This window comes from Nycticebus coucang, chromosome 15 (genome assembly GCF_027406575.1).
Source record: "Nycticebus coucang isolate mNycCou1 chromosome 15, mNycCou1.pri, whole genome shotgun sequence".
NCBI lineage: Eukaryota > Metazoa > Chordata > Mammalia > Primates > Lorisidae > Nycticebus > Nycticebus coucang.
In genome coordinates this window covers 69,188,574-69,201,145 of record NC_069794.1, presented here as the reverse complement: position 1 = coordinate 69,201,145, position 12,572 = coordinate 69,188,574, and the positions used below count along the sequence as shown (strand labels likewise).

General features: G+C 36.2%; 1 protein-coding gene across 2 annotated transcripts in view; it reads left to right on the top strand.

The window, feature by feature from the left end:
• RNF17 (ring finger protein 17) overlaps positions 1-12,572 on the top strand; it is a 130,696-nt gene that overhangs the window by 24,819 nt on the left and 93,305 nt on the right. For both annotated transcript variants that reach the window (XM_053563786.1, XM_053563785.1), the window contains exons 9-11: positions 33-104; positions 1,479-1,783; positions 4,578-4,736. In XM_053563786.1, coding sequence (XP_053419761.1) covers positions 33-104; positions 1,479-1,783; positions 4,578-4,736 — 536 coding nt within the window. The remainder of the gene's footprint in view (positions 1-32; positions 105-1,478; positions 1,784-4,577; positions 4,737-12,572) is intronic.

Below are 12,572 nucleotides of genomic sequence, written 5' to 3'. Positions count from 1 at the left end.
TTGGAACTTGTATACTAATTTTTTTATTTTAGGTTGAATATGAATTGCAGTGAGATCATCTGTATGTTCAATAATATGGGAAAGATTGAATTTGAGGACTCAAAGTAAGTATTTTTAATGGTACTATATCATTAGTATCTGATGGAGACAGAAAAGTTGATGTAAAAAAATTGATGAAAAATAATGTAAATGGCAAACAGCTTCTGTAGTTAAATTCTATAATTTTTAAAATGTCTAGAAGGGTCAGCAAGCATTGATCATTGGTAGGCACTGACAACCCTAGATACTGACACATATGTCAAAAACATCATAGTAAGAGGAAGATGTGTAAACAATAGTCACTTGGCCTTTTGACTAAGATCAAATGTAGAAAATAAAATGTGTAATTTCTATGATAATATGTACAGAATTTAGTGAAAGTGCCAGAGAAGGGAACAGTCAGTTCTTTCTGGGATAACAGGGTACTTGGAAAGAGATTTTATGAAAAATGCGTAGCAAGTAGAAAGGAGAACAAAAGAAAGTAGACATAAAGAAATATATGGGCATGAAACAACATGCTACATTCAGGGAACTGCATGTATAATTCCATTCTGTATGTCTCTGAGGATATATAGACTAAGTCCTAAAGACTTCATATGCTGTCTGATGGTGTTGGAACTTTATTTTCTAGATTCATGCTGTTCAGTATGGTAACCCCTATCCACGTGTGACTATTTAAATTTGGGTGGAAACTAATAAAAACCAAATAAAATTAAAATTCAGTTCCTCAGTTGCTCTAGCCACATTTCAAGTGCTCAGTAGGCATGTGTGGCTAGTGTTCCTTGTCTTAATCCATTTGTGTTGCCCAAACAAATCCAAGACTAGGTGATCTTCTTTATGAACAGAAATTTAGGCCAGGTGCAGTGGCTCACACCTGTAATCCTAGCACTCTGGGAGGTCAAAGTGGGAGAATTCCTGGAGCTCAGGAGTTTAAGACCAGCCACAGCACTCTAGCCTGGGCAACAGAATGAGACTTTCTTTTTTTATTTTTCTTTTTTTGAGACAAGAGTTTCCAAAACAGACTAGAGTGGTATGGCATCAGTTGCTCACAGCAACTTCTAACTCCTAGATTCAAGCTATCATCCTGCCGCAGCCTCCCAAGTAGCTGGGACTATAGATGCCCACCACAATAGCTGGCTAATTTTTTATTTTTAGTAGATACAGGGTCTCACTCTTGCTCAGTCTGATCTCATTGTAAAATTTCTATACTTAGATTTGACAGCCCAAAACTGTCTGGATGTATGGAGAAAATAGAAAAATATGGAGTAGAATGGATGTATGATTAGTTGTGGGTTGGTGGCTGTTGAATAATCATACCCAAAGGATTCAGATTAATGGTAATAATAAGCCTTAGCAGAAGTTTATAGTGATTTGCTCAGGGGTTGCACCAGATACTTCTATGCTTATAGCCATATATATATCTCTGTATTTGTAAACAGATGTTATCCTCAAGAAAATGAGATTGGACAAAATGTTCAAAAGAAATATTATAAAAAACAACTCTCTTGTTATGATACATGCCCATCACTAGAACAAAAAAAGGCTGACATGTCTGTCTCAACCAATGAGACACCACCACCTCCGTTACAACAGGAAACCGGTGATGTTCACTTAGAAGCAAAAAACTTCCAGCCAGAAAAAGAAGTTGTTGCAATGGCATCCCCTAAAACCATTGCTGTGTTCCCTCAAATGGGATCTAGCCCTGATGTGATAATTGAAGAAATTATTGAAGAAAACCTGGAAAGTAAGTGAAAATATAAAAGTAGGGGAGAGAAAATCTTTTATCTATAATTAGAAAGAATTGGTACCTTTTTGTTCCATGCATTTAACAGAAATAGACCGCTATTAAAATCTTATTCTTCATGATGAGTTAAAACCTGTTGATTCCACACCCCTACTCTCACATTTTCCAGTAGTAGGGTAATTTTGATTTTCAATGCAATAATATGAGTATAGCTACCCTCTCAAGTGTAAATTTAATATTAATTAGGGCATTTGGCTTTCTTAGTATTCCACATGTAAACCTTGTGTTAAAGATACAAATAAAAGAGAGATGTGATTTGTGAAAGTAATTTTACTGCTTTTGTCTCTGAGTTAAGAAAAACTTCTCTTTATGATGGTGCCGCTGTACTGGGCGACAGAGTAAGACTATCTCAAAAACAAACACATAAAAAAACAACCTCTCTTAGATCTTAAAAATTTAATGTTTTCTAAGATAAACTATCATGAGTAAAATATCATCTATTGTATAACATTTAAACACATCACAGTTGTTTGATCAGCTCTTCAGTGTTGGTATTCTCCCCATCAACATGGGAGTGAGATACTACTCTATTTAGTTTTATATTAATTAATAGTCTTCTTTAGTATCATTTTCAAGATTGGCTTTTATTCCTTCCCTTTCATTGTCTATTTTATTGGTTTATTGGTTGACTCTCCAGAATGACATTGTGAAAAAAGGACATACTCTTTTTTTTCCTTTCCATCATATTATTATAACTGATATATTAATGATTTAAGATACCTGTCATGACTTGACCTACTGACAAGAAGGGGTCTTACTGTTCCAATATTTTGCCACTTCAAACACAGCTTTTTAAACAATAGCATATCACTGTCAGCTTTAACATAATTAGTACAGTTGTCTTTATTTCTTATTTTGATGAAGCATACTTCACAGATTATCCTGTGGAGACACCTAGATATCCAAAAAAGCCTCTTCAGAAAAACTCATCTGTTCCTTTGGGATCAAAAGCAGGTACTATAACAACTGTCAGACTTTGGTGTAGTGGTGTTTGTTATATGTTTAGTAATCTCACCTGCTGTGAGGCAATGAGTAAAATGAATTTTACTGATAACTGAAACTTACTCTTTTCTAATGTTAAAAATTTTGACCCATTTTGGCAAAACTATTTCTGAAATTTATAACATTTCTTTCAGCTGTCACTAAAAGTATTTACCTTTTTAGCCCTTCCTCAGTGTGGGTATTTTTTGTAGTTTATATTGAATAGTTTAAAAATTCATATTCAATTCCACTCCCTCCTGGTCTTTGCTTTTTAAACATCTTGCCAAATAAAACATGTCCTTTGTTCAGACATTAAATACATATTAAAACAGTCTGTGAATCTTTCTCCTGCCCTTTTCTCATTCTAGTCAGTCCTCCTCTCTCTTCTACGGTTTGTTTATGCATTTTTATGCATTTACAAATAAATACACATAAATCATTTTTCTAAACCTCTTTCTGTATATGTGTCTTAACACAAAACAGCATATCATACATACTATTCTGCATTTCTTTTTCTTTTTCTTTTTTTGCATTATTTCCTTAACGTTGCACTTTGGAGCTCTTGGAGATCTTTTTTGTTGTTGGTTGTTTAAGAGACAGAGTCCCAGCTCGGCGCCCGTGGCTCAGTGGTTAGGGCGCTGGCCACGTACACCGAGGCTGGCAGGTTTGAACCCAGCCGGGCCTGCTAAACAACAATGACAACTGCACAAAAAAAATAGCCAGGTGTTGTGGTGGGTGCCTATAGTCCCAGCTACTTGGGAGGCTGACGCAAGGGAATTGCTTAAGCTCAAGAGTTTGAGGTTGCTGTGAGCTGTGATGTCATAGCCCTCTACTGAGGGGGACATAGTGAGACTCTGTCTAAAAAAAAACAACAAAAAAAGAGTCTCTCTCTCTTGCCCAGGCTAGTGTGCACTGGTGAGATTATAGCTCACTACATCTTCAAACTCTTGGGTTCAAGCTATCTACCTGCCTCAGTCTTCCAAGTAGCTGGGACTACTGGTGTATACTATCATACCTCACTAATTTTAAAAATGTTTTTGTAGAGGCAAAGTCTTGCTATGTTGCCCAAGCAATCCTCCCACCTCAGCATCCCAAAGTGCTGGGATTATAGGTGTGAGCCACCATGCTCAGCCAAGATCTTTTTGTGTCAGTATTAATTACTCCTATATGTAGAAAATTTTCTATCTTTACCTCTCCTCGCTCTACCAAAACACACATGTTCCCCTAAATGCTGCTTAACATTTTGGCTTTGTCTCAACATTTTTTCATACCTTTCTAACCTGATTTCTAAGACTTGAGATTCAGAGTGGCTATAAGCTATAGTGATTCTATAAGTATAATAGAGCATACATTGAACTGGCTTTTGTCAGCTATCCTAGAAACCAAATCATTATCAATGAGATTCTGAATTCCAAATATATCTATAACTAATCTAAGTTTTATAATACTGTGGAGTTATAGCATGTACACTGAGTTTAGAATCTGTCATATGAACTGATTCCATTTATAGAACATATTTTACAAGTAATACACAGTGTTTGCCATACAAGTTGCTAAATAATTCATTGTTGAAAGTGATACCTATCAACCATTTAGGGTTTGGATTCTTTCATGGGCCTGTGTTCAGTATTCTAGAGTTTACAATGCCATATGATGCTTATTCTCTGAGAGGCTATTATAGTTTTTCAGCTTTTGTGTATTCTTTTCTAACCCATAGTTTATTAATGTGGTTTAAATATTGATTCTTATCTAGGTTCTCCAGAGCTGGTTTTTGTAAGCCATGTAATACATCCTTGCCACTTTTACATTCGGAAGTATTCACAAATAAAAGATGCAACATTATTGGAAAAGAAGGTGAATGAATTTTGCAATAAGAGTTTACACCTTGATCCTTCAGACATTTTGGAGCTAGGTAATGAAACTGCAAGTTAAAATGAAGTTTATGTAAATATTATAATACTTGGCCAACCCCCAGAAATTTGTTATAATACAGATTTCTGGTCCAAGTTAATAATAAGCATGAGAGTTTTAGAATTAGGTAACATGAGTTAGATTACTTAGGCATGTTAGTTAAGGATTTGTCGGTATAACTTGATGCAAAATAATAACACCTACTCAGTCAATATGCTATGAACTGAGGGGCCCCTGGGAGGACCATATCAACCAGCACTCCCCACAGAGAGACAAGAGTGAGACCCTCCCAACCTTCCATACAAACTTTTATTGTGACCTCATGCATGGGAAAACAGCTCAGCAACAAGCTTCAAAGAGAGAAAGTCAAGGTTAAAAAATAAGATTTTTTTTTACTGCATGATTTAACTCTTAACACATTCTGTTTGCTTTCTTGTCTTTTTCTTATCACTGCTAACATAGGACTTAGGGCTGAGGCAGTATCCTGGTCTAGTTAGTATTGTTTTTGGCACTTAGGGTCAGCTATGATTCTTGGCTTTTGCCCATATCATTCTGTCCTTAGCTCTTAACTCTTTAACCCTGTCCTCTGTCCTATAAGGATTAAAGTTGAATGTTGACATTATTTTTAGAGTGAGATATACATAAAAACTCCATTATGGAGTTGGGTAAGTTGCTTTTTAACTGTAAAACTTGCCAAGCTCAATAGCCCACGCCTATAAATCACAGCACTTTGGGAGGCCAAGGCAGGAGGATTGCTTGAGCCCAGGAGTTTGAAACCAGCTTTGGCAACATGGCAAGATCCTGTCGCAAAAAAAATTTTTTTTTAATTAGCCAGGCATGGTAGTGCATACCTGCAAGTCTCAGCCATTCAGGAGGCTAACTAGGGAGGATCGCCTGAACCCTGAAGTTCAAGGCTGCAGTGAGCTATGATCATGCCACTGCACTCTATCCTTGGTGACAAAGCAAGACCCTGTCTCTAAAAAAATGTAAAAATAAATCATAAAACCCATGACATAGTTATATAGCCTACTCTCTTGTCTGCTGGGAAAACTATGTCTCTAAGATGATTCTTCCTATGTAACTCCAGTCTTGTACTCTGTATGTGGGAATGTTGGGGCTAGCATTTAAGATGTAGGAGGCCTGTGGTACTCTTTCCTCATGCCCCAAAGAGGGTAGTTGTAAATGTAATTAGTCTATTTCAATTCTGAGCATATGTGAATTTGCCATGCTTTAGGCTTTTGTTACAGCTATTTTTTTCCTAACTCTGTTGACTAAAGACTGAATTTGATTTTACTCCATGATATGATGAAACTATGATTGATATTTTAATAGAACATTTTTTTCACTGTTAGTGGCAACCAATGCCTATTTATAATTAATGTCAAAGGTACTTTGTCTAGTCTTAAATGATAGTTTAAAAGTGAAATTAGCTCTGAGGTTATCTATATAGCTTTTCAAAATATCAGAAGACTAGTATCATTATACACATCTGGCATAAATGAATAATTCTCAAACCTAAAAAAAACAATTATTATCTAAGAGGAGGGAAGTATAGTATTGAACTTAATTTTTATGGTTGCAAATAATTCTCTGAAATGTAATGTATGCCCAAAACAATTCAGCTTGTATTCAGAAAATGTTTTGAGAAAGCCAAAAAGACATCTGTTGCTATAATTTGTTATGATAGTTATTTAACTTGTTAATGATAATTTTGTTTTCAAGGTAGAGATGATTCAATACTTATATTTTGAGAATTAGTGACAAAGAAATAAATGTGAATTGGTGCTGTGGAAGAGGAGGTTATCCTCTCATTCTCTTTTCCTACCTCTGTATTCCATTATGAAGAACATCAGTGACTTCAACAGGCTTTCATTTATTGTGAGAAAGAATGGTTTCATAGAATATACACAGCAGGACCTCAGATAATGCCATTTCATTATAATGTTCCCAGCCTGGGCCTCTGTTTTGAGTTGGCACATTCTTCCCATGTCTGTGTAGGTTTTCTCAAGGTATTCCAGTTTCCTTCTCATCCTAAAGATGAGCACATTAGGTTAATTGATATGTCTACAGGATCCCAGTCTGAGTGAGCATGTGTGTATGTGTGAGAGTGCAACCTTGGGAGGTTCTGCCTTCCACCTGGTCCTCCTTTTAAATTCCAGGTCCAATTTGGAATGATGCCCACTCAAGCAAGGCATGTAACTCCCTAACCAGTCCCACTAGTAGGTTGCCACATCCTGAACGTCCAGCATATCTTCCAGGCTATGGCACCCCCACCGAACCCTGGTCTTAAAAGATAGGAGCAAGAAGGTTAGCCACAATCTCCTTTACAACCAGTTGATGAACACTGGGCAACCCAAAATCCAGACATGAATCTTCACATTCAGAAGGTGCTGTCTCTCCTAATACTGAAGTACCACGTAATGTTCTCACTAAAGAATTTTTTGCTCTCCTGGATACCTAAGAGGATAATAAGTCATTTTAACCCCGGGGGCCCAGAGCTAAGGAAGAATAAAGGGAAGGTAGAAAAGAGAGAAGAAAGCAGGGAAAGAAAATAAAAAAGAAAAATCACACACAAGGAGAAACCAACAAAATATCTTTGGCTACATGAAAAACCAAAACAGGTCAATTCCTCCCAACAGATCACCAGGGAGCTACTATAGAAGATTCCAACTATAAAATTGTGGAAGTGACAGAAATGGAATTCAGATAATGAAGGGAATTGAAGGGAAAGTGGAAAATCAGCAAAAAAAGTCCCAAAAATGTTCAAAGAAATTAATAAAATGGAAGACAAAGTCATGGACAAAATTTCATGGACAAAATTAGAAAAAGTATAACTGGGCTTAAAGAATTAAATAAGGTATAGTAGAAAATTTCAACAACAGATGAAACCATGGAGAAGAAAGCTCTCAATTTCTTAAAGAAAAAGCTCTCAATTTAACTCAGTCATTTAAAGAGGCAGAAGAGCTGGGCATGGTGGCTCACACCTGTAATCCTAGCACTCTGGGAGGCCGAGGTGGATAGATAGCTTGAACTCATGAGTACAAGACCAGCCTGAGCAAAAGCAAGACCCTGTCTCTACTAAAAAAATTAGAAAAACTAAGGCAAGAGGATCACTTGAGCCCAAGTTGGAGGTTGCTGTGAGCTATGACACCCTGGTACTCTACCTGGGGCATCAGCTAGAGACTCTGTCTCAAAAAACAGTAATAATAATAATAAACAAAAATAAAAAAATAAAGAAGCAGAAGAGAGAGATTGCTCTGTTAGAGCAATCTAACTGAGTTAGGGGACTACACAGAGTATACAAACAGGAATTATAGTTATCCTTAAAGGAGAAGAAGAGAATCTCAAAAGCAGAAAGTTCTAGTTGATGATATTATATTGATAGCAGAAAATTTCCCAAGCATCACCAAAGATTGAAATGTATACCTACATACTAGATCAGTGGTTCTCAACCTTCCTAATGCTGTGGCCCTTTAATACAGTTCCAGGTTGAGAACCACTGTACTAGATGGATATTGAATCCCAGGATGACTCAGTTTAAACAGAGCTTTTCTTTAACACATTGTACTTGACTTGGACAAAGTGAAAGTGAAAGACAAATTTCTGCAATTGGCCAGGCATAAGCAGCAGCTTACCTAAAAGGGCAAATCCATCAGGTTGGTAGCTGATCTCTCAGCAGAAATTTTACCAGCCAGAAAAGAGTGGACTCCTACCTTCAGTCTTCTTAAACAAAAAAAACTGCCAGCTTGGGATTCCGTATCCTGCAAACTAAGTTTTATATTTAATGGAGAAATCAAATCTTTTCCTGATAAACAACCATTGAGAAAATTAGCCACTACAAGATCTGCTCTACAGGAAATACTCAGATCTGAACTATACATACGCCAACACAATGGACACCAGCAAAGGAAAGACACCTGGAAACCAAAGGAGAAAACCTAGCTATTACAATGGCCTATGTTGTAACATAAAGCAATAGATTCCTGCACAAAAAGATGAATGAAACTTCACCCTACCTTTCAATCCTCTCAATAAATGTGAACAACTTGAATTCCCCATTGGAGGGACATAGGCTGGCTGGCTGGATAAAAAAATACAAGCTAAATATATTCTATCTTCAGGAAACACATCTAAGTGTAAATCAAACCCAGTGTAAAGGGATGGAAAACAATATTTCATGCAAATGAAAACCAAAAAGCAAGAGTGGAAATTATTATTGCAGATATAATTGACTTTAAAGCAACAAAAGTAAAGAAAGGCAAAGATGGAGTGTATATATTGGTCAAGGGAACAATCCAACAAAAAGAAATTTCAGTCGTAAATATTTATGCACCCAACTTAAATGCCTCCAGATTTATAAAGCAGATGCATTGGTCTGAACGACGTGATAATCAACAAAACCATAATAGCCAGGGACTCTTAACAACCCACTAACAGAACTGAACCGGTCCTCCAAACAGAAAGTAAGAAAATAAATGATGGACTTAAATAGAACTCTAGAACAAGTGGGCTTAACAGACATATACAGCACATTTCACCCCAATACTACTGAATATATGTTCTTCTCATGAGCTAATTGATCATTCTTCATGATCAGTAATACCCTAGGTCACAAATCAAATCTCAACAAATTTATAAAACAAATTATACCTTGTATACTTGTATACAAGTATACCTTGTATCTTTAAAGACCATAAAGGAATTAAAGTAGAACTCAGTTCAAACAGAAACATTCATCCTCACACAAAGTCATAAAGAAATTAGATTTCTCAGACAACAATGACAATGAAGCCACAAGTTATCGAAACCTGTGGGATACTGCAAAAGCAGGCCTAAGAGAAACTCATCACATTAAATGCCTACATTGAGAAAAAGTGCATATCGTTAATCTAATGAATTATCTCAAGGAACTAGAAAAGGAAGAGCAATCCAATGCCAATTCCAGCAAAAGAAAAGAACCAAAATCAGGTCAGAGCAAAATGAAATTATTAGCAAAAGAAACATTCAGAAAATTAAAAAAACAAAAATTGATTCTTTGAAAAGATAGTTGATAAACCTTTGTCCAGATTAGCCTGAAAAAGAAAACCAATGTGTCTAATAAGTGCTATAAGAAGTGAAAAGAGAACATTCTCTTTAGTAAAGTACCACAAGAATGGAAAAGCAAGTAGTCAATGTACTCAATACTAATATAAAGCCAGTAGATGAACTAATACATACCAACACAAGAGAAAAACTCAATTCAACTAGGGGAGAGAGAGTAGGAAGGGGGATTGGTATGCTCCCATCTAACGGTCACAAGGTAAGGGTATATGGCACACCTTCTGGGTGTGGGATACAACTAAAGTAGGGATCTCACCTAACACTTGCAGACACTGTAACTAATCTTTTGACCCCTCACAAAAAACATCACCAAATACTACAAAAATCACTATGCCCAGAAATTTAAAAATGTGGAGGAAATGAACAAATAACCTAAAGTCACAATACTCCCTACACTCAGAACAAAACTGAAACAACAATAAAAGAGGTTTGAACAAAAAAGTCCTAGACTAGATGGTTTCTCACCAGAATTCTACTAAAGCTTCAAAGAAGAGCTTGTATCTACACTGCAGAATTTATTCCAAAACATTGAGAAGGAAGGAACCTCCATGACTCTCTCTACAAAGCAATAACACTGATAACAAAACCAGGAAAAGATACAGCAGAACAAACAAAAAAACCCCTATAGACCAATATCATTAATGACATAGGTGTAAAAATACTTAGTAAAACCTTGGCAAATGGAATTCAGCTACACATAAAAAAAATAATTCCTCATGATCAGGTGGGCTTCATCCCAGGCACGTGAGGCTGGTCAACATATGAAATCTATAAAAGTAATTCTCCACAGAAAGAGGTAAAAACGAAGACCATATGATCCATTCAATAGATGCAGAAAATGCATTTGACAAAATTCAGCATCCTTTTATTGATAAGAACACTTGAAATTGGCATAGATGTGACATTCCTTAAACTGATAGAAACCATCTATAGCAAACCCATAGCCAATATCATATTGAACAAGAAAAACTAAAAGCATTTCGACTTAGAACTGAACCAGACAAGGAGGTCCACTGTCACCACTACTATTCAGCATGGTGGTAGAAGTCCTAGCCAGTGCAATCAGATAAGAAGAATATCAAGGGTATCCAAAGGAGAACAGAGTTGATTAAGCAAATCAAGTATTGCTTGTTACTGACATCATGATCTTATACCTAGAAAACCCCAAGGATTCTACTGTGAGACTCCTGGAAGTAACCAAGAAATACAGCAATATAGCAGGTTATAAAATCAATGTACCCAAATCAGTAGCCTTCATATACATCATCAACAGTCAAGCTGAGAGTTGAATCAAAGACAGCACCCTTCACAGTATCATCAAAGAAAATGAAATACCTTGGAATATATTTAACAAAGAATGTGAAAGATCTCTATAGAGAAAACTATGAAACACTGAGAAAAGAAATCACAGGATGTTAACAGGTGGAAGACAATACCATGCTCATGACTTGGAAGAATTAACGTTGCTAAAATGTCTATACTGTCCAAAGCAATCTGCAGATTTAATGCAGTCCCCTTTAAAATATTAACATCGTACTATACAGATCTTTAAAAAATAGTTTTATGTTTTATATGAAACCAGAATAAAAAATCCCAAATAGCCAATGAAATTCTATGAAATAAGAACAAATCTAGAAGCATCACAGTATGAGACTTCAAGGATTACTACGAGTCTATCATGATCAAAACAGTATGGTACTGGTATAAAAATAGAGACATAGATTTTGTGAAACAAAATAAAGAATAGAGACAAAACCAGTCTCATGTTGCCATCTGATCTTTGACAAAGCAAACAAAAAGCATGCACTGAGGGAAAAAATCCCTATTCGATAAATGGTGCTGGGAGAACTGGTTAGCCACATGTAAAAGATTAAAACTGAACCTGCATCTCTAACCACTTAAAATAATTAATTCATGGTGGATAAAATATTTAGATCTAGGACATGAAATCATAAAGCCCTAGAAGAAAAAAATATGGGAAGAACTTTTTTTTTTTTTTGCAGTTTTTGGCCAGGGCTGGGCTTGAACCCACCACCTCCGGCATATGGGGCTGACACCCTACTCCTTTGAGCCACAGGCACCACCCGGGAAGAACTCTTAATTTTATTGGCCTAGGGAAAGAATTTATGAATTCCGGCTATCACATCAACAAAAAAATATCACGGAACCCGATTAAGTTAAAAGCTACTGCACAACTAAGGACACAGTTAACAAAGAGGCAACCTTCAAAATGAGAGAAATTTGCATGATACGAGTCTGACAAAGGGCAAATAACCGGGATCTAAAAAGAATTCAAGCAAATCAGTGAAAAAAGGTCAGTAAACCTTGAAAATTGGGTAAAAGACATGAACAGAAACTTTTCTCATGAGGAGAGATGAATGGCCAACAAACATACAAAAAATTGCTCATTGTCCCTAATCATCAGAAAAATGAAAATCCAAATCACTTTGAGATACCACATAATCCCTCTGAACATGGTCCATGTCACAAGGTCCCAAAGCAATAGATGCTAGTGTGAGTACAAAGTGAAGGGAACTTTCATACACTGTTGGTGGGACTGCAAACTATAATACAGCCTCTCTGGAAAGAAGTATAGAGAATCTGCAAAGAACTAAAAGTAGACCTACCATTCAATCCCACAATCCCATTACTAGGTATGTACCCAAAAGAAAAAATGTCATTTTACCTTAAGGACCTTGGTACTTGAATGTTTGTTGCAGAATAGTTCACAATTCCA